This window comes from Oncorhynchus mykiss, chromosome 22, assembly GCF_013265735.2.
Source record: "Oncorhynchus mykiss isolate Arlee chromosome 22, USDA_OmykA_1.1, whole genome shotgun sequence".
NCBI lineage: Eukaryota > Metazoa > Chordata > Actinopteri > Salmoniformes > Salmonidae > Oncorhynchus > Oncorhynchus mykiss.
This window is the reverse complement of record NC_048586.1, coordinates 32,854,294-32,882,215: the sequence shown is the minus strand read 5'-3', so window position 1 is coordinate 32,882,215 and position 27,922 is coordinate 32,854,294. Positions and strand designations below refer to the sequence as shown.

Genomic DNA, 27,922 nt, shown 5'->3' with positions numbered 1-27,922 from the left:
CCTACTACACATCCCAGTTCACCCTGTCACCCCACATTCTACAGATTTTGGATCCGATATTCATCAAGTTCAATTCCTGGGCGGGTCCCTTAACACAGCTGGATGAAAAACATCTGGATCTGCCTACACGGAACTCCAGCCAAAAGCCCCAAGCCCAACCAGTTGTTTCACTGAATACAGCTTCAATAAGCTCACTACTCACATTCTCAAATACATAGAAAGATACATTTCGACCACGACGTTTTGACCGGGTTTACATTTTTATGTTAAGATTATGGGGTGCTGGAGATTCTCGGCAGTGAATATTGTTCTTCTGTCTTTCTGTAAGTATTTTTTTATTCGTTACTCACTCCGTATTCACTTTTAAGTGTTCAGTGTCCATTGTTTCTTCAATTTCGTGAAGTTGTGAAGGGGGAGGAGGATCAAATGTTTATTCAAAGGAGGATCTGGCCGTGTAAAACAGACTCTCAAAATTACTCTATTTCTGAAATATGACAAGAATACGTTTCTTCAGTGGAAAAGTGACATAGGTGTTATTTTCTCAATATCAGATATGTGATGGAATAGCGGATTTAATGATAATAAACTGTCACGTTATATATTATTTCTTCCTTTCCCTTTGTTCATTTGTTTAAATCTATTTTTGTATTTACCTTAGCTATGCGATTCATTAAACCAGTAGTTTTACAACATGTAACATAGCATTTGTATGTGCTTTAGCAGTTACTGTCCAACTAAAGGATTTCCTGGCAGTCAACTAAACTAAATCAATAGGAATAGTCCTCGGGAACCTCTGGAGGCATATAATCAAATTGAAATGACTGCATTGTAAAAACCATGATCCAAGTCATCCAATCTGGTGAAAAACATTTATGACACTTTGACAGTCATTTAGCTGTTTACCTGTTTGAATTATTATCAGCAGACTTTGAATGTTTAATAGAATTTCACTTGAAATCATGTATTGTTTACTTCAATGTTCAAAGGTTTGCCAATATTAACAGAATCTGAAGTAAACTAAACTAACTAACATTTGTCTCAAACAATTTCCCGCAATAATTTCAGATTTTATTTGAATATGAAGTCAATAAGTTATAACAACAACTCACAAACATTAGGGTTATTTTATTTAAGAACATAAAAATAAACAACCCTGGCTTGATCACTACCTCCATGTAACTGTGACAAGTTTATTAGACCCGGTCTCAGTAGTTGTGATAGTGAAAAGATGCAATAGAACTGTGATGTGATGCGACCACATCAAAAAATGTTACTGCTGCCATCTGTAATGAACATTTCCAAACAGGAAATTTATTCTGAGACTCAATTATCCCTGCTGCATGCAAATAGGGGCACTTCTCCTCAAGGAATACAAGATTGGAAGCACTGATATAGATTGAGGAGGAGTTTGTAGCTCAAGTACACTCTGTAGGCATTGTTACTGTAGAAGAAGTGGGGAAACTCCTCACTTGACCCATTTTCAGTGTGTCCTTTTGAGGACTTAAAAAGTTGCACACTTACTGCTTACAAGTGATATTGAGAAATCAAAGGGACAAGATGTTGAGGAGGTGTTCGGAGGTCATGTAGCCTACTGTAAGTACTATAGAGGTAATGGTGTTCTACTCGCATCTTATGAAGATTACTCCTGGGCTATAGAAGCAGCTTAAAACTCATTGATATTCATGATACAGAACTTAGTAAGAGTTGAGCAAGTCTTCTTGTGAATGATGTAACTTCTCACATGACCTATTTTCAGGGTTTGCCTTCTTGGGGACATAAGTTGCATACTTACTACTTACAAGTGATATTCAGTGATATGGAGGGAGCAAAGTGACACAGAGCACAATGAGTGCCATGACATGATGAGCTTTGTGTTGTGTTCTCTAGCCTGACCTTCCATCATCCCACATCAGCCCACAATGACAAGATTGTGATGACATAAGCAGGCAAAAATAAGATGCAAAATGCCCCTTCTTCTCCTCCTACCCCCTCCTCCTTCTCTATGTGCCCAGCTTGCGATGGCCACTGGAGACACAAACGGACCCCTGTGTGTTCTGTTAGCCTCTGTATGTGTCCCAAATGGCACCCTATTCCGTATATAGTGCACAACATTTGACCAGAGCGCCATACACCCTGTTCAAAAGCAGTGAACTACATAGTGAATAGGGTGTCATTTAGGACAAAAATATTTTTCTACTTTGGTTGGCAAGGGTGGCATTGCACTCATGGAGGAGCAAAGAACGATTCAACTGATTCACAACAAATACAGTGGCTTTTCATTGTTGAGTATGAGAAAATAGCCTGTAGCTATAACAAGAGAGAATACTATGCCCCCAATTTTACCTCTGGCCACTCCTCTTAATTTAGTGGCTTATTCTCATCCTTTGACTAACCCTTAGGTTACAATAAGATGATTCACTTGGAATCATCTTATGTACAATGCACTCGGAAAGTATTCAGACACCTTTACTTTTTTGTTACGTTACAGCCTTATTCTGGCCTTCTAGGCAGAGTTCCTCTATCCAGTGTTCTTTTGTCCATCTTAATCTTTTCTTTTTATTGGCCAGTCTGAGATATGGATTTTTCTTTGCAACTCTGCCTAGAAGGCCAGCATCCTACCTCTTCACTGTTGACGTTGAGACTGGTGTTTTGCGGGTACTATTTCATGAAGCTGCCAGTTGAGGACTTGTGAGGCGTCTGTTTCTCAAACTAGACATCCTAATATACTTGTCCTCTTGCTCATTTGTGCACCGGGGCCTCCCACTCCTCTTTCTATTCTGGTTAGCGACAGTTTGCGCTGTTCTGTGAAGGGAGTAGTACACAGCGCTGTACGAGATCTTCAGTTTCTTGGATATTTCTCTCATAGAATAGCCTTAATTTCTCAGAACAAGATTAGACTGACGAGTTTCAGAAGAAAGTGCTTTGTTTCTGGCCATTTTGAGCCTGTAATCAAACCCATAAATGCTGATGCTCCATAAATGCTGATGCTCAACTAGTCTAAAGAAGGTCCGTTTTATTGCTTCTTTAATCAGTTTTCAGCTGTGCTAACATAATTGCAAAAGGGTTTTCTAATTATAAATTAGCCTTTTAAAATGATAAACTTGGATTAGCTAACACAACGTGCATTGGAACACAGGAGTGGTAGTTGCTGATAATGGGCCTCTGCACGCCTATGTAGATATTCCATACATTTTTTTATAATCAGCCAGTTCCAGCTACAATAGTCATTAACAACATTAACAATGTCTACACTGTATTTCTGATCAATTTGATATTATTTTAATGGACAACAAAATGCTTTTCTTTCAAAAACAAGGACATTTCTAAGTGACCACAAACTTTTGAATGGTTGTGTATATTATTTACATAAGTATTCAGATCCTTTACACAGTACTTTGTTGAAGCACCTTTGGCAGTGATTACAGCCTTGAGTCGTCTTGGGTATGATGCTACAAGCTTGGCACAACTGGGGAGCTTCTCCCATTTTTCTCTGAAAATCCTCCCAAGCTCTGTCAGGTTGGATGTTCGATGATGTTCGATCAGGTTCAAGTCCGGGCTCTGGCTGAGCCACTCAAGGACATTCAAAGACTTATTCCGAAGCCACTCCTGCATTGTATTGGCTGTGTGCTTCCTTTTGGAAGTTGAATGTTTGCCCCAATCTGAGGTCCTGAGCACTCTGGAGAAGGTTTTCATCAAGGATCTCTCTGTACTTTGCGCCATTTATCTTTCCCTCAATCCTGACTAGTCTCCTAGTTCCTGCCGCTAAAAAACATCCGCACAGCATGATGCTGCCACCACCATGCTTCACCGTAGGGATGGTGCCAGGTTTCCTCCAGACGCGATTCTGGGCATTCAGGCCAAAGAGTTCAATCTTCGTTTCGTTAGACCAGAGAATCTTGTTTCTCATGGTCTGGGAGTCCATTAGGTGCCTTTTGGCAAACTCCAAGCGGGCTGTCATGTGCCTTTTACTGAGGAGTGGCTTCCATCTGGCCCCTCTACCATAAAGGCCTGATTGGTGGAGTGCTGCAGAGATGTTTGTCCTTTTTGAAGGTTCTTCCACCTCCACAAAGGAACTCTGGAGCTCTATCAGAGTCACCTCCCTGACCAAGGCCCTCCAATTGCTCAGTTTGGCCGGGGGGCCAGCTCTAGGAAGAGTCTTGGTGGTTCCAAACTTCTTCCATTTAAGAGTGATGCACTGTCAACTTTGGGACCTCATATAGACAGGTGTGTGCCTTTCCAAATCGTGTCCAATCAATTTAATTTAGCACAGTGGACTCCAATCAAGTTGTAGAAACAGCTCAAGTATGATCAATGGAAACAGGATGCACCTGAGCTCAATTTTGAGTCTCAAAGCAAAGGGTCTGAATGCTTATGTAAATAAGTTATTTCTGTTGTTTTTTAATACATTTGCAAAAATGTCTAAAAACTTGTTTTTGCTCTTTCATTATGGGGGTTTTGTGTGTAGATTGATGAGGGAAAAAAATATGTTATACATTTTCTAATAAGGCTGTAATGTAACAAAATGTGGAAAAATCAAGGGTTCTGAACACTTTCTGAATGCACTGTATCTAATGCAATCTTCATATCTCATGTTTTTTTAATGTTATGAATATTGACACATTGATTGTGTTATGCTTAAGGTCCAGCTTTAAGACTGGACTAAATCACATCATTTGATTGTTAGAACTAATATCTGGTTGCGTAAAGTTTATTTACATTTGTTAAAACATTTATTTTGTCATTTAGTAGGCGCTCTTATCCAGAGCGCCTTACAGGAGCAATTAGGGTTAAGTGTCTTACTCAAAGGCACGTCAACAGATTTTTCACCTAGTCGGCTTGGGGATTCAAACCAACGACCTTTCGGTTACTGGGCCAAAGCTCTTAACCACTAGATTTGTTATTTATTTAACCTTTATTTAACTAGGAAAGTCAGTTAAGAACAAATTCTTATTTACAATGATGGCCTACCAAAAGTCAAAGGCCTCCTGTGGGGACGAGGGCTTGGGATTAAAAATACTAAATAAATACAATATAAATATAGGACAAAACACACATCACAACAAGAGAGACAACACAAAACTACATAAAGAGGGACCTAAGTCAACAACATAGCAAGGCAGCAACACATGACAACACTGCATGGTAGCAAAACAACACAACAACAACATGGTAGCAGCACAAAACATGGTACAAACATTACTAGGCACAAACAACAGCACAAAGGGCAAGACGGTAGAGACAACAATACATCACACAAAGCAGCCACAGCTGTCAGTAAGAGTGTCCATGATTGAGTCTTTAAATGAAGAGATTGAGATTTAACTGTCCAGTTTGAGTGTTTGTTGCAGCTTGTTCCAGTCGCTAGCTGCAGCAAATTGGAAACAGGAGCGACCCGGAAATGTGTGTGCTTTTGGGACCTTTAACAGAGTGTGACTGGCAGAACGGGTGTTGTGTGTGGAGGATGAGGGCTGCAGTAGAGATCTCAGATAGGGGGGAGTGAGGCCTAAGAGGGTTTTATAAATAAGCATCAATCAGTGGGTCTTGCGACAGATACACAGAGATGACCAGTTTACAGAGAAGTATAGAGGTCAGTGATGTGTCCTATAAGGAGCATTGGTGGCAAATCTGATGGCCGAATGGTAAAGAACATCTAGCCGCGCAAGAGCACCCTTACCTACCAATCTATAAATGATGTCTCTGTAATCTAGCGTGGGTAGGATGGTCATCTGAATCAGAGTTAGTTTGGCAGCTGGGGTGAAAGAGGAGCGATTACGATAGAGGAAACCCTATTTATTGTTTAAGACTAGGCGGGATCGCTCAAAGGGATATACAGTGCCTTGCGAAAGTATTCGGCCCCCTTGAACTTTGCGACCTTTTGCCACATTTCAAGCTTCAAACATAAAGATATAAAACTGTATTTTTTTGTGAAGAATCAACAACAAGTGGGACACAATCATGAAGTGGAACGACATTTATTGGATATTTCAAACTTTTTTAACAAATCAAAAACTGAAAAATTGGGCGTGCAAAATTATTCAGCCCCCTTAAGTTAATACTTTGTAGCGCCACCTTTTGCTGCGATTACAGCTGTAAGTCGCTTGGGGTATGTCTCTATCAGTTTTGCACATCGAGAGACTGCATTTTTTGCCCATTCCTCCTTGCAAAACAGCTCGAGCTCAGTGAGGTTGGATGGAGAGCATTTGTGAACAGCAGTTTTCAGTTCTTTCCACAGATTCTCGATTGGATTCAGGTCTGGACTTTGACTTGGCCATTCTAACACCTGGATATGTTTATTTTTGAACCATTCCATTGTAGATTTTGCTTTATGTTTTGGATCATTGTCTTGTTGGAAGACAAATCTCCGTCCCAGTCTCAAGTCTTTTGCAGACTCCATCAGGTTTTCTTCCAGAATGGTCCTGTATTTGGCTCCATCCATCTTCCCATCAATTTTAACCATCTTCCCTGTCCCTGCTGAAGAAAAGCAGGCCCAAACCATGATGCTGCCACCACCATGTTTGACAGTGGGGATGGTGTGTTCAGCTGTGTTGCTTTTACGCCAAACATAACGTTTTGCATTGTTGCCAAAAAGTTCAATTTTGGTTTCATCTGACCAGAACACCTTCTTCCACATGTTTGGTGTGTCTCCCAGGTGGCTTGTGGCAAACTTTAAACGACACTTTTTAGGGATATCTTTAAGAAATGGCTTTCTTCTTGCCACTCTTCCATAAAGGCCAGATTTGTGCAATATACGACTGATTGTTGTCCTATGGACAGAGTCTCCCACCTCAGCTGTAGATCTCTGCAGTTCATCCAGAGTGATCATGGGCCTCTTGGCTGCATCTCTGATCAGTCTTCTCCTTGTATGAGCTGAAAGTTTAGAGGGACGGCCAGGTCTTGGTAGAAAGAGGTCTGGTCTAAAGAAATATCCCAATACCTTAGGGCAGTGATTGGGGACACTGCCCTGTGTAGGGTGCTGTCTTTTGGATGGGACGTTAAATGGGTGTCCTGACTCTCTGAGGTCATTAAAGATCCCATGGCACTTATTGTAAGAGTAGGGGTGTTAACCCCGGTGTCCTGGCTAAATTCCCAATCTGGCCCTCAAACCATCATGGTCACCTAATAATCCCCAGTTTACAATTGGCTCATTAATCCCCCTCCTCTCCCAGGTCGTTGCTGCAAATGAGAATGTGTTCTCAGTCAACTTACCTGGTAAAATAAGGGATAAATAAAGAATATACCGTTTGAACTAAGATTTTTCTAATGTAAAGCTAACTTTGCACAAACATGGACTTTACAACGACACCAGGACGGTTCTCTGTCCAAAAGGACAAAAGGAATGAGAGTGCAGATGAGAAAAATAAGAGATTTGGGAGTTTTCTTGTTTTATTTACCCATATTAGGCAAACTAACTTGAACAATAGCAACATCACCATCAACACATAATGTAGAGGATGTTGCATGTTCTGGTGATGTCTTGAACATATCTTCTAAAAACAAGATCCAGACAGAATTCAATAAACATTTGAACCTACTGAGCTTAGACTACATTACTTTTTTACAGAACTGATTCGATTTAAAGACCTCGCTACTTTCTTAGATTTTTCCTTAAAACCCACATTATTTATTTGAGAGGGAAATATACATGTATTACAGTATGTACTTGATCTTTTTAGAAACATTAACCTTTCAAGCTCTTCTACTGTGATGGTGTTTTTTTGTGTGGTGAGTATAGTCAGTGTAGTTATAAAAATATAATCACAGATCCTACCAATTACGATCTACCCATTTTAGACCAACTTGTATTGGGATGCCATCGTAGTGAATCTATTTCTATGGGTAAGCTGATAGGGAACCAGGGAGAGTTAGTTGAGACTTGAGGCTGAAACTGAAAACCAAATAAATGCAGCCAACATCCCTGGGCCTCCCGGTTTGAAGCATGCAGCAGAGCGGTTGGATTTCCCATAAGACACAAAGGGGCCGAGCTTCAAACTTGGCTCAGGCGAAACTTCTGGCTTCAATTTATTTCTGGAGCAGTCACTGCTGATTTTAATTAGTTGAACGTTTGTGGAGGGTGCTTTTTTTTGTTGCTTACCCAGCCTTTTTAGTTGTATTTTTTTTCTCTATTTTCTCCCCCCTCTCTTCCTTAGTCTTTGTGTGTGTGTGTGTGTGTGTGTGTGTGTGTGTGTGTGTGTGTGTGTGTGTATTTTGATGGTTGGCATTGGCCAACATCTGGAAGCCTTTGTGTAATATGTGTACAGCCTCTTTTAATGTTTGCGTAGTTTTGTTAGATCACCATCCCTCCCGGAGTAATAAAAATCCCTCATCTGGCTTGAATCAGCCATTAATATTGTTGTTATGTGGAAACACAAGCAGGGAGGGAACGGCAGATAAGATGTGTGGGAAGAAACACTCACTATGCCTTCTAGAGCCTGTGTCAAACCACAGCACCACAGCCAAACCATGCCTGAGCCAAATACATATTCACTGTGTTTCATTTACAATCAAAAACGTATTTGAAAAAGGTTTGGAATCTATTATATACTTTGTACATAAGCAAAAATGTATAATAAAACATAAATATTTTGAATAAGAACCAGTTACTAGTAAAGCTTCCCTGTACGTCAATCGTCTCTACCAAGAGGTCTGGACCGTTATGGCAGAGGAATGGGAATGCTCTACTCTGGCTGTTCATGTTAGACCCACTGCTGGCGGGGAATAAATTATGCATTTCAGTGTCATGCAATTTGGTTTGGAAGCACCCTCAAACGCCTACAGTATGAGGCACAGAGTCAAATTGGGCCAATGTCTACAGACCTTCACACATTATGGATATCCTATCCCAGCCCTTTGCTTATCTAGATAAACCAGGGGTGCGTCCCAAATGGAATCCTATTCCATTTATAGTGCACTACTTTTGTCAGGTTTTGATCAGGACCCATAGGGCTGTGGTCAAAAGTAGTGCATTATCCAGAGAATAGGGTGTCATTTGGGATGCACCCCAGAGCTGTGCCTGCAACCTAGCTGATGTGGCTTGTCACAATAAAAAGTGTGTGCTCTAAAATGCAGAACATTTGGCAGATCGGTGTGATAACGATATGGTTTTGGAGATATATCAAAACTTGATTTGAAAGTAAACTTTGTCTTCTGGAGAAAGTTGTGAAAACCTGTTTAGCCTTGGTTTATAGTCACAGAGCCATGTAAAGTTGTATAGCCTGGCCCTTTGGTTCTGTTTTGTGCCAGCAATTCTATACGGAGCCAGAACTGCTTTCCTCTGATTATTGTGCGTGTGTGTATGTGCTTGCCTGCGCATGTGTATGCACTTACATGCGTGCATGTGTGTGTATTCCACAGGCCTTCCCATCCTCTCCTTCACACACATCAAGACCAGCCTGTGTAAGTGGTGTGACTACTCCAGCCCTATCTGTGAGGACAGTGTGTGTTACACCAACTGTTCCCTCTCCTCCTTCTGTAATCTGAGTGAAGAGATCTGCGTTGCTATATGGTAAGTGTGCAGGTTTCCTAAATTCAAGTTTATTTGAAATAGGCTATATAAAGAATGAGCCTCTCACATTAAAAGCAGCAAGAACGTTATAGACAAATACATACAGATATACATACAACAACTAGTAATGTTGATCTGGTTTAGCTTATAAGGGCGGCAGGTAGCCTAGTGGTTAGAGTGTTGGGCCAGTAACCGAAAGGTTGCTGGGTCGAATCCCTGAGTTGACAAGGTAAATGTTTGTTGTTCTCCCCCTGAACATGGCAGTTAACCCACTGTTCCCCGGTAGGCTGTCATTGTAAATAAGAATTTGTTCTTAACTGGCTTGCCTAGTTAAATTTAGAAAAAAACATATATATAGCTTCCCATTCAAGGTATAGTATATTTACACAATAAGGCCTGAGGAGGTGTGGAATATGGCCAATATCCCACAGCTAAGGGCTGTTCTTATGCAACGTGGAGTGCCTACATACAGCCCTTAGCAGTGGTATATTGGTCATATACCACAATCACCCGAGGTGCCTTATTGCTTTTGTAAATGGTTACCAACGTAATTGGAGCAGTAAAAATACATTTTTCGTCAAACCTGTGACATACGGTCTGATATACCACGGCTGTCAGCCAATCAACATTCAGGGCTCGAACCACCCAGTTTGCTTTCCTATGTTTGCAATGAAGCGGACAAAGTCAATTGTGTCTCTATTTGATTGCTACTCTCAGTCTGGTATGCTGGAACCTGGTGGTCAAACCTCTACAGTAATAAAGAAATAGTTTCCTATGGGCCCTGGTCAAAAGTAGTTCATGTTTTAGGGTATGCATACTTGGTCTTAGTTCCTGCCCTCATCGCCCCTCCTAGCCCAGGGTGGTTGTTTCTGTAAAGTCTATTGGGTGCTCCAATGGCACCCTATGGTCACTGGTCAACAGTAGTGCACTACATAGAGAATATGGTGCCATTTGGGATGCATACGGATTAAAAGAGACTGGTGTTATTGAGACTGGTGTTGTTGGCAGGCAAGATACAAAGCAGATTGGATTGACCATTTGTAAAATAAAAACTTCCAGTCCACTCGAACAAATCATGCATAACAATTCCACACAAAACCACAAAAGTAAAAAGGCAACTTCCAGACCCATTTTCCTATTCTAAAATAGTTCAGCTATTTCCGTTTACTAGTTTGATAAATAACTTTTGTGTGTGTGTGTGTGTGCCTGCATGTGTGTGTGCCTGCGCGTATGTGTGGGCCTGCACACGTGTGTGTCCGTCTGCCTGCTCGCCTGCCTGCCTCTCTGCCTGTCTGCTTGCCTGTGTTTGTGGGTTTCCATGTGACCCAGGCGGAAGGACAACCAGAGTACGAGTGTGAAGACGTTATGCCACCAGCCCCAGCAGCCCCTGGAGAACATCATGTTGTCTAACTACTCCTCCAACGAGTGTGTGATGACTCCTCATCCTTCTGAGGACGGGGTCCTGTTCGTCTGTGGCTGCCTGGGAGAACACGAGTGCAACGATAAGCTCATATTCGACAAGGGCTCCAATGGTAAGAAGTATTTTTTTTTACCCTGGAACCAGGCGTGGTATACATGGTGCAACCAGACATTTCTTACATTGAAAAGTATTTTATTAGGATTATTTAAGTATTTGATGATTAATTAGGATTATTTACAATTTAGTCTATCAATAAAAAGAGGAGAAACATGTATAATGTACAGTGCCTTCAGAAAGTGTTCATACCTCTTGACTTATTCCACATTTTGTTACAGCCTGAATTCAAGATGGATTAAATGTGATAATGTTTTCACCCATCTACACACAATTCCCCATAATGACAAAGTGAAAACATGTTTTTAGAAATGTTTGCAAATTTGTTGAAAATTAAATACAGAAATATCTTATTCACATACAGTACCAGTCAAACGTTTGGACACACCTACTCATTCAAGGGTTTTTGTTCATTTTTTCTATTTTGTACATTGTAGAATAATAGCGAAGACATCAAAACTATGAACTAACACATATGGAATCATGTAGTAACCCCCAAAAAAGTGTTAAACAAATCAAAATATATTTTAGATTTGAGATTTTTCAAAGTAGCCACCCTCCTGCCTTGATGACAGCTGTGCACACTCTTGGCATTCTCTCAACCAGCTTCATGAAGTAGTCACCTGGATTGCATTTCAATTAACAGGTGTGCCTGGTTAAACGTTATTTTGTGGAATTTCTTTCCTCCTTAATGCTTTTGAGACAATCAGTTGTATTGTGACAAAGTAGGGGTGGTATACAGAATATAGTCCTATTTGGTAAAAGACCAAGTCCATATTTTGTATATATTTTATTTATTTCACCAGGTCGGCCAGTAGAGAACAAGTTCTCATTTACAACTGCGACCTGGCCTAGATAAAGCAAGCAGTGCGACAAAAGCAACAACACAGAGTTACACATAAACAAACGCACAGTCAATAACACAATAGAAAGATCTATGTACAGTTATGTGCAAATGTAGAAGAGTAGGGAGGTAAGGCAATACGTAGGCCATAGAGGCAAAATAATTACAATTTAGCATTAACACTGGAGTGATAGATGTGCAGATGATGATGTGCAAGTAGAGATACTGGGGTGCAAAAGAGCAAGAGGATAAATAACAATATGGGGATGAGATAGCAGGGTGAGCTATTTACAGATTGGCTGTGTACAGGTACAGTGATCGGTAAGCTGCTCTGACAGCTGATGCTTAAAGTTAGAGAGGGAGATATAAGACTCCAGCTTCAGTGATTTTTGCAATTCGTTACAGTCATTGGCAGCAGAGAACTGGAAGAAAAGGTGACCAAAGGAAGTGTTGGCTTTGGGGATGACCAGTGAAATATGGAGCGCGGGCAATGGGTGGATGTTGCTATGGTGACCTGTGAGCTGAGATAAGGTGGGGCTTTACCTAGCAAAGACTTATAGATGACCTGGAGCCAGTGGGTTTGGCGACGAATATGTAGTGAGGGCCAGCCAACGAGAGCATACAGGTCACAGTGGTGGGTAGAATATGGGGCTTTGGTGACAAAACAGATGGCACTGTGATAGACTACATCCAGTTTGCTGAGTAGAGTGCTGGAGGCTATTTTGTAAATGACATCGCTGAAGTCGAGGATAGGTAGGATAGTCAGTTTTACGAGGGTATGTTTGGAAGCATGAGTGAAGGAGGCTTTGCTGCGAAATAGGAAGCCGATTTTAGATTTAATTTTGGATTGGAGATGCTTAATGTGATTCTAGAAGGAGAGTTTACAGTCTAACCAGACACCTAGGTATTTGTAGTTGTCCACATATTCTGAGTCAGAACCGTCCAGAGTAGTGATGCTATTCGGGCAGGCGGGTGGGGGCAGCAATTGGTTAAAGAGCATGCATTTAGTTTTACTAGCATTTAAAAGCAGTTGGAGGCCACGGAAGTAGAGTTGTATGGCATTGAAGCTCGTTTGGAGGGTTGTTGTCCAAAGAAGGCACCCCATAGAGACTGCCAGAAGTCCGGACAACATGCCCTCCGATTTGACACACTGAACTCTATCTGAGAAGTAGTTGGTGAACCAGGCGAGGCAGTCATTTGAGAAGCCAAGGCTATTGAGTCTGCCGATAAGAATGCGGTGATTGACAGAGTTGAAGGCCTTGTCCAGGTCGATGAAGACGGCTGCACAGTACTGTCTTTTATCGATGGCGGTTATGATATTGTTTAGGACCTTGAGCATGGCTGAGGTGCACCCATGACCAGCTCGGAAACCAGATTGCATAGTGGAGAAGGTACGGTGTGATTTCGAAATGGTCGGTGATCTCTTTGTTAACTTGGCGTTCGAAGATTTTAGAAAGACAGGGTAGGATGGATATAGGTCTATAACAGTTTGAGTCTAGAGTGTCTCCCCCTTTGAAGAAGGAGATGACCGCGGCAGCTTTCCAATCTTTGGGGATCTCAGATGATGCAAAAGAGAGGTTGAACAGGCTGGTTGCAACAATTTTGGCGGATCATTTTAAAAAGAGAGGGTCCAGATTGTCTAGCCCAGCTGATATGTAGGGATCCAGATTTTGCAGCTCTTTCAGAACATCAGCTGTCTGGATTTGGGTGAAGGAGAAGTGTGTGTGGGGGGGGGGGGGGGGGCTTGGACAAGTTGCTGCAGGGGGTGCTGAGCTGTTGGCTGGGGTAGGGGTAGCCAGGTGGAAAGCATGGCCAGCCGTAGAAAAATGCTTATTGAAATGATCGATTATCATAGATTTATCGGTGGTGACAGTGTTACCTAGCCTCAGTGCAGTGGGCAGCTGAGAGGAGGTGCTCTTATTCTCCATGGACTTTACAGTGTCTGTTCTTAGTTCTACATTTTTTGAACGGGGCATGCTTATTTAAGATGGTGAGGAAAGCATTTTTAAAGAGCAACCAGGCATCCTCTATTGACGGGATGAGGTCAATATCCTTCCAGGATACCCGGGGCAGGTCGATTAGAAAGGCCTGCACGCTGAAGTGTTTTAGGGAGCATTTGATAGTGATGAGGGGTGGTCGTTTGACTGCGGACACATTACACACGCAGGCAATGAGGCAGTGATTGCTGAGATCAAATCAAATGTATTTGTCACATATACATGGTTAGCAGATGTTAATGCGAGTATAGCGAAATGCTTGTGCTTCTAGTTCCGACAATGCAGTAATAACCAACGAGTAATCTAACCTAACAATTCCAAAATGAATACCTTATACACACAAGTGTAAAGGGATAAAGAATATGTACATAAAAATATATGAATGAGTGATGGTACAGAACGGCATAGGCAAGATGGAGTAGATGGTATAGAGTAGAGTATATACATATGAGATGAGTAATGTAGGGTATGTAAACAAAGTGGCATAGTTTAAAGTGGCTAGTGATACATGTATTACATAAAGATGCAGTAGATGATATAGAGTACAGTATATACATATGAGATGAGTGATGTAGGGTATGTAAACATTGTATTAAGTAGCATTGTTTAAAAGTGGCTAGTGATATATTTCAATTTCCATCAATTTTCATTATTAAAGTGGCTGGAGTTGAGTCAGTGTGTTGGCAGCAGCCACTCAATGTTAGTGGTGGCTATTTAACAGTCTGATGGCCTTGAAATAGAAGCTGTTTTTCAGTCTATCGGTCCCTGCTTTGATGCACCTGTACTGACCTCACCTTCTGGATGATAGCTGGGTGAACATGCAGTGGCTCGGGTGGTTGTTGTCCTTGATGATCTTTATGGCCTTCCTGTGACATTGGGTGGTGTAGGTGTCCTGGAGGGCAGGTAGTTTGCCCCCTCTGCTGGTTGAAGACAGCAGAGGTGTATTTAGAGGGCAAGTTGGTCATGATATCTATGAGGGTGTTTATGGATTTAGATTTAGGGTTGTACCTGGTAGGTTCCTTGATAATTTGTGTGAGATTGAGGGCATCTAGTTTCGATTGTAGGACGGCTGTGGTGTTAATTAAGCATGTCCCAATTTACGTCACGTAACAGTACGAACTCTGAAGATAAATGGGGGGCAATCAATTCAATCAATTCAATCAATTCAATCAATTCACATATGGTGTCTATAACAAGCGGCAACAGTGAGAGACTTGTTTCTGGAAAGGTGGATTTTTAAAAGTAGAAGCTCGAATAGTTTTGGATAGTATGACAGAACTCTGCAGGCTATCTCTGCAGTAGATTGCAACTCCTCCCCCTTTGGCAGTTATATCATGTCGGAAAATGTTATAGTTAGGGATGGACATTTCTGGATTTTTGGTGGCCTTCCAAAGCCAGGATTCAGACACGGCTAGGACATCTGGGTTGGCAGAGTGTGGTAAAGCAGTGAATAAAACAAACTTCGGGAGGAGGCTTCTAATGTTAACATGCATGAAACCAAGGCTTTTACGGTCACAGAAGTCAACAAATGAGAATGCCTGGGGAATGGGAGTGGTGCTGGGGGCTAGAGGGCCTGGGTTAGACTCTACATCACCAGAGGAACAGAGGAGGAGGAGAATAAGGGTATGGCTAAAGGCTATAAAAACTGGTCGTCTCGTGCGTTCGGAACAGAGAGTAAAAGGAACAGATTTCTGGGCGTGGAAGAATAGATGAAAGAATAGAGGCACCAGTTTAGCCAGGTGAGGTGACCGCATGTATGGGGGGGTGGAACAAAAGGTCTATCCAAGGCATATTGGGGGGGGGGGGGGGGGGGGGCTAGAGGCTCTACTGTGAAATAAGACAATAATCACAGAGACAAAGACAATATTATGGCAAGAACAGCTCAAACAAGCAAAGAGAACTGACAGTCCATCATTACTTTAAGACTTGAAGGTCAGTCCATCCGGAAAATGTCAAGAAATCTGGAATGTTTCTTCAGGCACATTCGCAAAAACCAACAAGCGCTATGATGAAACTGGCTCTCATGAGGACCGCCACAGGAAAGGAAGACCACAGAGTTACCTCTGCTGCAGAGGATACATTTATTAGAGTTACAAGCCTCAGAAATTGCAGCCCAAATAATTGCTTCAGAGAGTTCAAGTTACAGACACATCTCAACATCAACTGTTCAGAAGAGACTGCATGAATCAGTTCTTTTTGGTCTATTTGCTGCAAAGAAACCACTTCTAAAGGACACCAATAATAAGAAGATACTTGCTTGGGCCAAGTAACATAAGCAAGGGACATTAGACCAGTGTAGATCTGTCCCTTGGTTTGAGTCCAAATTTGAGATTTTTGGTTCCAACCGCTGTCTTTGCGAGATGCAAAGTAGGTGAAAGTAGGAAGTGTGATGGTGTGGGGGTGCCTTGCTGTTGACACTGTCTATGATTTATTTAGAATTTGAGGCACACTTAACCAGCATGGCTATCACAGCATTCTGCAGCGATATGCCACCCCTTGTGGTTTGCGCTTAGTGGGACTATAATTTGTTTTTCAACAGGACAATGACCCACAAATTAATGTTTAAAAAGGCACACCTGTTAATTGAAGTGCATTCCAGGTGACTAACTCATGAAACTGGTTGAGAGAATGCCAAGAGTGTGCGAAGCTGTCATCAAGGCAAAGGGTGGCTTTTTTTTAAGAATCTAAAATCTAAAATATATTTTGATTTGTCTAACACTTTTTTGGTCACTACATGATTCCATATGTTTTAGTTCATGGTTTTGATGTCTTCACTATTATTCTACAATGTAGAAAATAGTCAAAATAAAGAGAAACCCTTGAATGAGTAAGTGTGTCCAAACTTCTGATTGGTACTGTAAGTATTCACACCCGTGAGTCAATACAATGTAGAAGCACTTTGGTGGTGATTACAGCTTTGAGCCATGTTATGTATCAGCTTTGCACATCTGGATTTGAGGATTTTCTCCCAATCTTCCTTGAAGATTTTCTGGAGCTCTGTTAAATTAGATGGGGAGCGGCGGTGAACAGCAATCTTCAAGTATTTCCACAGATTTTCAATGGGATTCAAGTTTGGGCTTTGGCTGGACCATCATGGACTTGCACATTCTTGTTCCAAAGTCATTCCAGCATTGCTTTGGCTGTATGCTCGGGGTCCAGTCTAAGGTCGTTTGCATTCTGAAGCAGGTTCTCATCAAGGAGTTGCCTGTATTTGGCTCCATTCATTGTTCCCTCATCCTTACCAGTGTCCCTGCCGCTGAAAAGCATCCCCATAGCATGATACTGCCACAACCATGCTTCACGGTAGGGATGGCGTTAGACAGGTGATGAGCTGTGTCTGGCTTTCTCCAGACATAGTTCCTCATTCAGGCCAAAGTGTTACATTTGTCTCATCAGACCACATAATATTTTGCTCTGAGTCTTTCACGTGTCTTTTTGCAAACTCCAGGCATACTGTCATGTGCCTTTTTCTCAGGAGTGGATTCCATTTGGCCACTCTCCTATAAAGCCAAGATTGGTGAAGTGCTCTAGAGACTTTTGTCCTTCTGGCAGGTTCTGTCATATCAGCTAAGGAACTCTGTTGTTCTGTCAGAGTAGTCATTGGGTTCTTGGTCACCTCCTTGACCAAGGTCCTTCTTGCCTGGTTGCTCAGTTTGGTCAGACGGCCAGCTCTATGCAGAGTGGGTAGTTATATATTTTTTTCCATTTTCCAGTGATGGAGACCATTGTGTTTTTGGAAACTTCACTATTATTGAACTTGTTTTATACCCTTCCCCAGATATATGCCTCACCACAATCCTAACTCGGAGATCTACGGACTGTTCCTTGGACTTCATGGTATAATTTCTGCTTTGACATACACTGTCAACTGTGGGACCCTAAATAGACAGGTGTGTTCTTTTCTAAATCTTGTCCAAACAATTTAATTGGCCACAGGTGGACTCCAATCAAGTTGTAGTGACATCTCAAGGAAGATCAAAGGAAATTGGATGCACCTGAGCTCAATTTTGAGTGTCATAGCAAAGGGGTGTGAATACTTATGTAAATGAGATATTTCTGCATTTAATTTTCAATAAATTTGCACAATTTAAAAAAAAACATGTTTTCGCTTCGTCATTATAGGATATTGTGTGTAGATGGGTGAGAGAAAAAATATATATTTAATCAATTTTGAATTCAGGCTGTTAAACAACAAGATGTGGAATAAGTCAAGGGGTATGAATACTTTCTGAAGGCACTTTAAATACCACAAAATGTAGTAGTAGTAGTAATGTTGTATACTTACCTATGATCAGATTCCATGTTGTCTTCACTGTGTTTTTAACTGTGTCCTCAGGTTTTTCCAAGCTCAAGAGTAAAGATGTGATCCCAGTGGTAGTGATCAGCCTGGTCCCTCCCTTCTTAGTGGCTATCATTGCTTCCATGGCTTTCTACCTGTACCGTACCAAACAGCCCAGCAAGCAGCCCAAAGACTGGGCTCCCAAACGCACACACTACAAGGTGGGTGGAACACTGAAAAATATAATAGCTTCCAATTGGTTATTGTGTTTCCCAACTGGCACCCAACAACATAGTGCACTCCTTTTGACCAGAGCCCATAGGTCCCTGGTCAAAAGTAGTGCACTATATAGGGAATAGGGTGCTATTTGGGACACAACCATAACCAACTGGAAGCAATTTATAAAAAGCTGTCAACTAAAATCCCCTATTGGATGGGTTGCTAAAGGCGACTTGATACATAACTACAAATATAGTTAATTCATTCATTCATTCACCAGGCCTTGGACATCCCGGAGGGACTTAGTGGGGACGTCATCACCAGTGGTGAGGACTGCCATGGCAAGCGGTTAGCCATCAATGGCGACACCACCTCTGACATGTGTCCTGTCCCGGCCTACAACTTCAACCACAACATGGAGCAGCTGCCTATCCAGCTGGAAGCCTTGGTGGGGAAGGGTCGCTTCGCTGAGGTGTGGCGGGCCAAGCTCCACCACCAGGCCGCGGGTTCTCTATACGAGACAGTGGCAGTGAAGGTTCTTACCTCTCCCCTGTTTTGTTTTCCTTCTCCCTAAATGGCACCATATTCCCTATGTAAAACACTGCTTTTGACCAGGGCCCATTGGGCTCTGGTCAAAAGTAGTACACTGTGTAGAAAGTAGGTTGTAATTAGGTACACAACATTTGTTTTCCCTCTCCCATTTAAAAAAAAAATACTATTCTGTAAAGTGTTCTGGATGAATGAATACCTTGTTGTCCATTTAGGGGAAATTTGTCTATACACAAAAACACAAGACATACAACACTTCACTTATGTGCAACACATATCAAAGGACAAACTTCAGACAGACATACACTGTAGATGAATACTGTAAGTGTGGGTTTGCTTTATAGTCCGTCTGTGTTTAGGAATCTGATGCTGTTTGGAATAAAGGATTTGCGTTCCCGGTTTGTTCTGCAGAGAGGGGTTTTGAGTGTTGGCCGGACTGTACCATTTTATATTGGTCGTTCAGAGGGTGTGTGATGTCTTTATTGATGTGATTTTCATGTGATATAACACTTTGAATACATTTTGATTTGATATTTGATTTGAAGATCTTCCCGTCTGTGGAGTACGTGTCCTGGAGTAAGGAGAGGGCCATCTTCTCTGACGCCAACCTGGAGCACGACAATGTGGTTAAATTCCTGACAGCAGAGGAGCGAGGGCCCTCCGGCTCCCCTCAGAGGCAGTACTGGCTGGTCATGGCCTATCACAGCCTTGGGAACCTGCAGGTATGTTTATCTTTGTCAGTGGTGTAAAGTCCTTAAGTAAAAATACTTTAAACTACTACTTAAGTAGTTTTTTAGGGTATCTGTACATTACTTTACTATTTATATTTTTTATAGGGGGTACATATATTTTAGATATTTTTTACTTTACTCCACTACATTCCTAAAGAAAATCATGTACCATACATTTCCCCTGACACCCAAAAGTACTGGTTACAGATTGAATGCTTAGCAGGACAGAAAAATTGTCAATTTCACACACTTATCAAGAGAACATCCCTGGTCATCCCTCCTGCCTCTGATCTGGCGGACTCACTAAACACAAATGCTTAGTTTGTAAATTATGTGCGAGTGTTGGAGTGTGCCCCTGGCTAGCCGTAAATGTAAAAAACGAGAAAATCGTGCTGTCTGGTGTCAGGGAAAAATTACATACTTACCTGATTTGTTTTGATATTAATAGTAAACGGTTATATTTTTAATTAAGAATAAGACTGGCCTGCTAATACTGAGTTTTATGGTGTCTACTCTAGCTTCCTGCAGTTTGGGCGTCTGGTTAAGGAAATGGGTTTTACTAGGGATAGCATTAGCTCACAATAAGTTGGTGATAAAAATCTAAAAGCTGGCATTCTATAGACAAGATGTGGTGTGTGTGACCCGAGATAGCCTGGAAGAATTTAGAATGATGCCTCATTGTCTCATCTTCCTGGCATTTGTGAAACTAAGCCGGGTTGGAAGTAAAACAACATCCTGTGCAGATAACCTGGAGGTGGACCAAGGTGGCTTATGGGAACGGTAGAAATGACTGACTGAGCATTTAGGTCCTATATAAGATCTCTGTTTTTTCATTATCAGTTAAGCTCTTGGCAACACAACTTAGTGTGCGGTCAACGGTTTCATTATTGCAATAATTAATCGGTGTTGAATAAATATGATTGTTTGAATTGTCCAAGTCTCTCTCAGTAGTGAAATTTCCACTACACTGTTTTTTTTTAATATAAGGAATTTCAAATAATTTATACTTTTACTTTTGATACTTATATTTTAGCAATTACATGTACTTTTGATACTTAAGTAGATTTAAAACCAAATACTTTTAGACTTTTACTCAAGTAGGATTTTACTGGGTGACTTTCACTTTTACTTGAATCATTTTCTATTAAGGTATCTTTACTTTTACTCAAGTTTGACAATTGGGTACTTCTTCCACCGCTGGTCTTTGTTTTGGTTATTGCTTAGTTGATTGAGGCCAGGATCCAATCGAAGTGACGTGGTCAACAAGCGTATTGCATTTGACTTCTAAACGTAATTTACGCTTAAACCGATATCCGCAGCGTTTGCCATGAATGTGATCTCTGTAACGTTGGAGAAATTGCCTTTAAAAGGCTAAAGGGCCGCTGTACTGCAGCGCCAGATGTACCATCAGAGTCCCTGGGTTCGCGCGCAGGCTCTGTCGTAACCGGCCGCGACCGGGAGGTCCGTGGGGCGACGCACAATTGGCCTAGCGTCGTCCGGGTTAGGGAGGGCTTGGTCAGTAGGGATGTCCTTGTCTCATCACGCACCAGCGACTCCTGTGGCGGGCCGGGCGCAGTGCGCGCTAGCCAAGGTTGCCGGGTGCACGGTGTTTCCTCCGACACATTGGTGCGGCTGGCTTCCGGGTTGGATGCAGCTGTGTTAAGAAGCAGTGCGGCTGGTTGGGTTGTGTATCGGAGGACGCATGACTTTCAACCTTCGTCTCTCCCGAGCCCGTACGGGAGTTGTAGCGATGAGACAAGATAGTAGCTACTACAACAATTGGATACTACGAAATTGGGGAGAAAAAGGGCTAAAAAAAAAAATAATAAAAAAAAAAAAAAAAGGCTAAAGGGCGACTTGACACAAAAATAGATGTCATTTATTCATCCATCCATTCATTTCAGGACTTCCTGGCGGGCCACGTGTTGAGCTGGGCTGAGCTTTGTGCTATGGCTGGGTCAGTGGCTCAAGGATTGGCCCACCTTCATAGTGATACCACCCCCTGTGGGATCCCCAAGGTGCCTGTGGCCCACCGCGATCTGAAGAGCAGCAACATCGTGGTGAAGAGCAGAAGAGAGTGTGCCCTCTGTGACTTTGGTCTGGCTCTGAGGCTGGACCTCTCCCTCACCGTGGATGACTTTGCCAACAGTGGCCAGGTAAGGTGGAACAGGTGTAATGTTCATTGTAGTCGCTAAGGGAACGCTAAGGGAACGAGGTATCTACTCTAGCTACAGCAACTATAAAGTAGGCCTGCATGCTGCCTTCTGACACAACTACTGTATCTGTGAAAATTCTTACAGAAAATAACAATATATTAAATTGTAGAGTCCTGGTTGAATGCCACCTTAAATAAAAACTACGCTATATGAATTAAATTGTATTATAACGCGGTGATAAAACCAAAATTATGTTTAATGTACAGATGTAGGATCTTAAAGTAAGCCAATTTGTTACAACAGGATAATAATCCTGTAGCAACAGGACATTTGAACTATTATGTGAATTATAAATAATGGACATTTCTGTCGGGGTTGATACATTTTTCAAATGGGAAAATCAAGTCTGAAATTTCACAGAGGAAATTACAAACTTCAGAAGCATTTTTAAACCTCAAATAAACTACAAGTTTAAAATGTCCTGCATTGTAGGACAGTTCTCCTGCAACAGGGTGATCAAATTTATATCTACATCTGTAATGTCCCTTTCCCTTGTTGTCCAGGTGGGGACAGCTCGCTACATGGCCCCTGAGGTGTTGGAGTCTAGGGTGAATCTGGAGGATCTGGAGGCCTTTAAACAGATGGATGTCTACTCCATGGCCCTGGTCCTCTGGGAAATGGTTTCCCGCTGCGAAGTCATAGGGGGTACATTAAGCTATTCTACTACGGTGATTCGGGGGAAACGTTTGTAACTCAGACTTTGATTAAAGTAACATAGACTGTGTAGAATATATGATAAATAACAAAGCGTTTACAGTGTGTTTCCTGTATTTTCATAGAGGTGAAGAGTTATGAGCCGCCCTTTGGCTCTAAGGTGTGTGACCAGCCGTGTGTGGACAGCATGAGGGACCTGGTCCTGAGGGACAGGGGCAGACCTGAGATACCCACCAGCTGGACAACACATCAGGTACACTGTGTTGTGTGTGCATGGTGAGGGAACTGGGAAGTCAGCACTCCTCTGCCCATTGAGGCCGGTATTAAATACGAGCGCTCTCGTCGATAATGCGGCTGTTGAAGGACATGTTACCGTGTTTCCAATTGAGCTGCAGATGTCGGCTCAATTGGAAATGACGTTTAAATATGAAGCGTGCTATAGCGAGGTTTCCAATTGAATCCCGGTCTGCATGATAACCTATGATAACAGTTTACAATCACATCAACTATAATTCACATTGGTTGTCAACAGGTGTGGGGTAAATTATATTCCAATTCACCCAATACAGGAAGTAAACTGATGGAAGTAATATATTACTTCCATCAGTTTACTTCCTGTATAGTACCCATCAAAACACCAGTCTCAACATCAACAGTGAAGAGGCGACTCCGGGATGCTGGCCATCTTGGCAGAGTTTCTCTGTCCAGTGTCTGTGTTCTTTTGCCCATCTTAATCTTTCAATTGGAAAATTATACATTTGGATAACACAACGTGCCATTGGAACACCGGAGTGATGGTTGCTATGTATATATATAAATATATATATATATATACTACCGTTCAAAAGTTTGGGGTCACAGAAATGTCCTTGTTTTTGAAAGAAAATCTATTTTTTGTCCATTAAAATAACATCAAATTGCTCAGAAATACTGTGTCCACATTACTAATGCTGTTAGCATTGTAGCTGGAAACGGCTGATTTTTAATGGAATATCTACATAGGCCCATTATCAGCAACCATCACTCTGGTGTTCCAATGGCACGTTGTGTTAGCTAATCTAAATGTATAATTTTAAAAGGCTAATTGATCATTAGAAAACCCTTTTGCAATTATGTTAATAACACAGCTGAAAACTGTTGTGCTGATTAAAGAAGCAATAAAACTGTCCTTCTTTAGACTTGTTGAGTATCTGGAGCATCAGCATTTGTGGGTTCGATTATAGGCTCAAAATGGCCAGAAACAAAGCATTTTCTTCTGAAACTCGTCAGCAAAAACACCAGTCTCAACGTCACCAGTAAAGAGGCGACTGCAGGATGCTGGCCTTCTAGGCAGAGTTGCAAAAAAAAGCCATATCTCAGACTGGCCAATAAAAAGATTAAGATGGGCAAAATAACAGACACTGGACAGAGGAACTCTGCCTAGATGGCCAGCATCCCGGAGTCGCCTCTTCACTGTTGATGTTGAGACTGGTGTTTTGATGGGTACTATTTAATGAAGCTGGCAGTTGAGGACTTGTGAGGCATCTGTTTCTCAAACTAGACACTCAAATGTACTTTTCCTCTTGCTCAGTTGTGCCACAAGGCCTCCCACTCCTCTTTCTATTCTGGTTAGAGCCAGTTTACACTGTTCTGTGAAGGGAGTAGTACACAGCGTTGTACGAGATCTTCAGTTTCTTGGCAATTTCTCTCATGGAATAGCCTTTATTTCTCAGAACAAGACTGACGAGTTTCAGAAAAGTTATTCTGTTTCTCGCCATTTTGAGCCTGTAATTGAACCCACAAATGCTGACGCTCCAGATACTTAACTAGTCTAAAGACCAGTTTTATTCAGAACAACAGTTTTCAGCTGTGCTAACATAATTGCAAAAGGGTTTTCTAATGATTAATTTGTCTATTAAAATGATAAACTTGGATTAGCTAACACAACGTGCCATTAGAACACAGGACTGATGGTTGCCGATAATGGGCCTCTGTACACCTATGTAGATATTCCATTCAAAATCAGCCGTTTCCAGCTACAATAGTCATTTACAACATTAAACATTGTCTACACTGTATTTCTGATCAATTTGATGTTATTTTAATGGACAAATGTGCTTTTCTTTCAAAAACAGGGACATTTCTATGTGAAAACAAACTTTTGAACGGTTGTATATATATATATTTTTTTACTTTCTGTATTGACTAAATAGCCAATGAATCAAACCTTCCTGGTCCAACTCTTCCCTACTGTAGGGTATGGATCTTCTGTGCGCCACCATCAATGAGTGTTGGGACCACGACCCAGAGGCCAGGCTCACAGCCCACTGTGTGGTGGAGCGCTTTGGAAGTCTAGAAGAGGAGATGGAGCAGAAGGGGTTAGACACTATCAACAGCCAGAACAACCATCAGGGTCCTCCCTCTGGCATCTTCCCTGACTGTGACGTGGACCCTTTGACCCCTGAAACAGACACAGAGGGACCCTCATCCCTGGGCCACTGACCGAGATAATATAAGGATCACCAGAAAGAAACATTTCTATATGTAGATTGATGGCACTCTACCCTAACAACAAAATAAAAGGGACACATTTTTGTATGATATATTGTTTAATTTGAAGGAGCTGGTCTCCTGTTTGATTTGTGTAATATAGCCTTTATGAAGTGTCTTACGAATGCACTTATGAACTTGTGACACTGAAGAGTTCTTTCTGCCCCTTGGAAAGTTTTGTGCACAGGATTCAGGGAAGAGAGCAAACTGGCATACCACTAATTATCATACCAATTTAACATGTACATTTGACCAATAACTAAAAAAGCAGATCAGTTTCCAAATCTGAAGTACATAAATCCTGTAGTGAATGCTGACATGAATGCGTCACTAATGGCACCCTGTTCCTTACTACTGTTGACCAGAGCCCTATTGCTCTGCTATATACAGGGCTAGGGTGCTGTTTGGGAGGCAACAATGGTTGTTATTTGCTACAGTACAGACAGCACTATATTTTGTGACAATCTCCATTGGTGTTCCAGCTATTCAAATTGGTCCTCTTTCCTATTGGAGAGAATTTACCTTACAAGAATGATTCCTTACCACATGTTTTCTTCTTCTCAAATGAACTGTTCCATTGCCTTCTTACAGTGTGTAGCCTCAAAAGCCCTATTTATACCTGCCGCTTACATGCGTTCTTCGTCCTGATCTTCTCCAGTCTTGCCAGTTTACACTTACAAGATCTGATCAAGATCAGTAAACAACGAGTCTTTTAATAATCTACACGTCTAAAAATGTGGGCACAATCTAAATGAGTCAACATTAGGACAAAGGGCGCATGTTAAAACCAGGTATGAAGTGGCTAAAGAGCAGTGTGGTCCTCGTCCTGCCAGTATGTGTCCCAAATGCCACTATAGACTGGCCAAAAGTAGTGCACTATATAGGGATTAGGGTGCCATTTGTGATGCACACTAGAGTTATCTCAGAGCTGACGGGTTTGCATTTTTCTTAACCACAAGCTGCGACTGTGAATGGTGAATGTTATATAGACTAGGGACCACAACACACAAACTAGCATGGAGAAATTTTATTTTTAAGATGAAAGAAAGCCAAAGAGCATTTAATGATTCCTTTGAACTAATAGCTGCACACATACACACGTTTGGGGTCACTTAGAAATGTCCTTGTTTTTGAAAGAAAAGCTATTTTCTGTACATTAAAATAACATCAAATTGATCAGAATTACATTGTAGACGTTGGTAATGTTGTAAATGACTATTGTAGCTGGAAACGGCTGATTTTGAATGGAATATCTACATAGGTGTACAGAGGCCCATTATCAGCAACCATCACTCCTGTGTACCAATGCACGTTGTGTTAGCTAATCTAAGTTTATCATTTTATAGGCTAATTGATCATTAGAAAACCCCTTTGCAATCATGTTAGCACAGCTGAAAACGGTTGTGCTGTTTAAAAAAGCAATAAAACGGGCCTTCTTTAGACTAGTTGAGTATCTGGAGCATCAGCATTTGTGGGTTCGATTACAAGCTCAAAATGTCCAGGAACAACGTACTTTATTCTGAAAGTCTATTCTTGTTCTGAGAAATGAAGGCTATTCTATGCGAGAAATTGCCAAGAAACTGAAGATCTCGTATAACTCTGTGTATTACTCCCTTCACAGAACAGCACAAACTGTCTCAAACCAGCATAGAAAGAGGAGTGGGAGGCCCCGGTGCACAACTGAGCAAGAGAACAAGTACATTAGAGTGTCTAGTTTGAGAAACAGATGCCTCACAAGTCCTCAAATGGCAGCGTCATTAAATAGTACCCGCAAAACACTAGTCTCAACGTCAACAGTGAAGAGCCGACTCCGGGATGCTGGCCTGCTAGGCAGAGTTCCTCTGTCTTAATCTTTTCTTTTTATTGGCCAGTCTGAGATATGGCTTTTTCTTTGCATCTCTGCCTAGCAGGCCAGCATCCCGGAGTCACCTCTTCACTGTTGACGTTGAGACTGGTGTTTTGCGGGTACTATTTAATGAAACTGCCAATTGAGGACTTGTGAGGCATCTGTTTCTCAAACTAGACACTCCAACGTACTTGTCCTCTTACTCAATTGTGCACCGGGGACTCCCACTCCTCTTTCTATTCTGGCTAGAGACAGTTTGCACTGTTCTGTGAAGGGAGTACTACACAGCATTGTTCGATATATTCAATTTCTTGGCAATTTCTCTCATGGAATAGCCTTTATTTCTCAGAACAAGACTGACGAGTTTCAGAAGAAAGTGCTTTGTTTCTGGACAATTTGAGCCTGTAATCAAACCCACAAATGCTGATGCTCCAGATACTCAACTAGTCTAAAGAAGGCCGTTTTATTCTTTAATCAGAACAACCGTTTTCAGATGTGCTAACATGATTGCAAAAGGGTTTTCTAATGATCAATTAGCCTTATAAAATGATAAACTTGGATTAGCTAACACAACGTGTCATTGGAACACCGGAGTGATGATTGCTGATAATGGGCCTCTGAACGCCTATGCAGATATTCCATTAAAAATCTGCCTTTTCCAGCTACAATAGTAATTTACAACATTAACAATGTCTGCACTGAATTTCTGATCAATTTGATGTTATTTTAATGGACAAAAGAAAATAGCTTTTATTTAAAAAACAAGGACATTTCTAAGTGACCCCAAACCTTCAACGGTAATGTATGTATGTATATATATATATATATATATATATATAAAAAATGTAAAGCTATTGCATACAACTGCATTGATTGTCAAGATGTTTTTATGGGGAAGTAGTTGCTGCCTTCATCCATTTACTAAGACAAAATTGTATTTGTTTCAGTCAAATCCTATGTGTGACCATTAATAAGGTGGGTATGACCTATTTTAATGTACAACATTGAACTCACAGTGAGAG

General features: G+C 41.5%; 1 protein-coding gene across 1 annotated transcript; it reads left to right on the top strand.

Annotated features, from left to right (window-relative positions):
* The first annotated feature begins 111 nt into the window (after positions 1–111).
* On the top strand, positions 112–26,257 carry LOC110501778 (TGF-beta receptor type-2). The gene is made up of 10 exons (XM_021579601.2): positions 112–323; positions 9,352–9,502; positions 10,832–11,034; positions 18,214–18,377; positions 18,656–18,910; positions 19,470–19,646; positions 21,560–21,811; positions 22,375–22,516; positions 22,651–22,778; positions 24,761–26,257. The coding sequence occupies exons 1-10, from the start codon at positions 275–277 to the stop codon at positions 25,004–25,006; spliced, it is 1,767 nt and encodes a 588-aa protein (XP_021435276.1). The 5' UTR covers positions 112–274; the 3' UTR covers positions 25,007–26,257.
* The last annotated feature ends 1,665 nt before the right edge of the window (positions 26,258–27,922 follow it).

Excerpts from the sequence above, each read along its gene's own strand:
- LOC110501778 (XM_021579601.2), top strand. The coding sequence starts at position 275 with ATGGGGTGCTGGAGATTCTCGGCAGTGAATATTGTTCTTCTGTCTTTC. Across the intron at positions 18,378-18,655 it reads CCAAACGCACACACTACAAG|GCCTTGGACATCCCGGAGGG; the intron begins GTGGGTGGAACA and ends TTCATTCACCAG. Across the intron at positions 21,812-22,374 it reads ACTTTGCCAACAGTGGCCAG|GTGGGGACAGCTCGCTACAT; the intron begins GTAAGGTGGAAC and ends CTTGTTGTCCAG.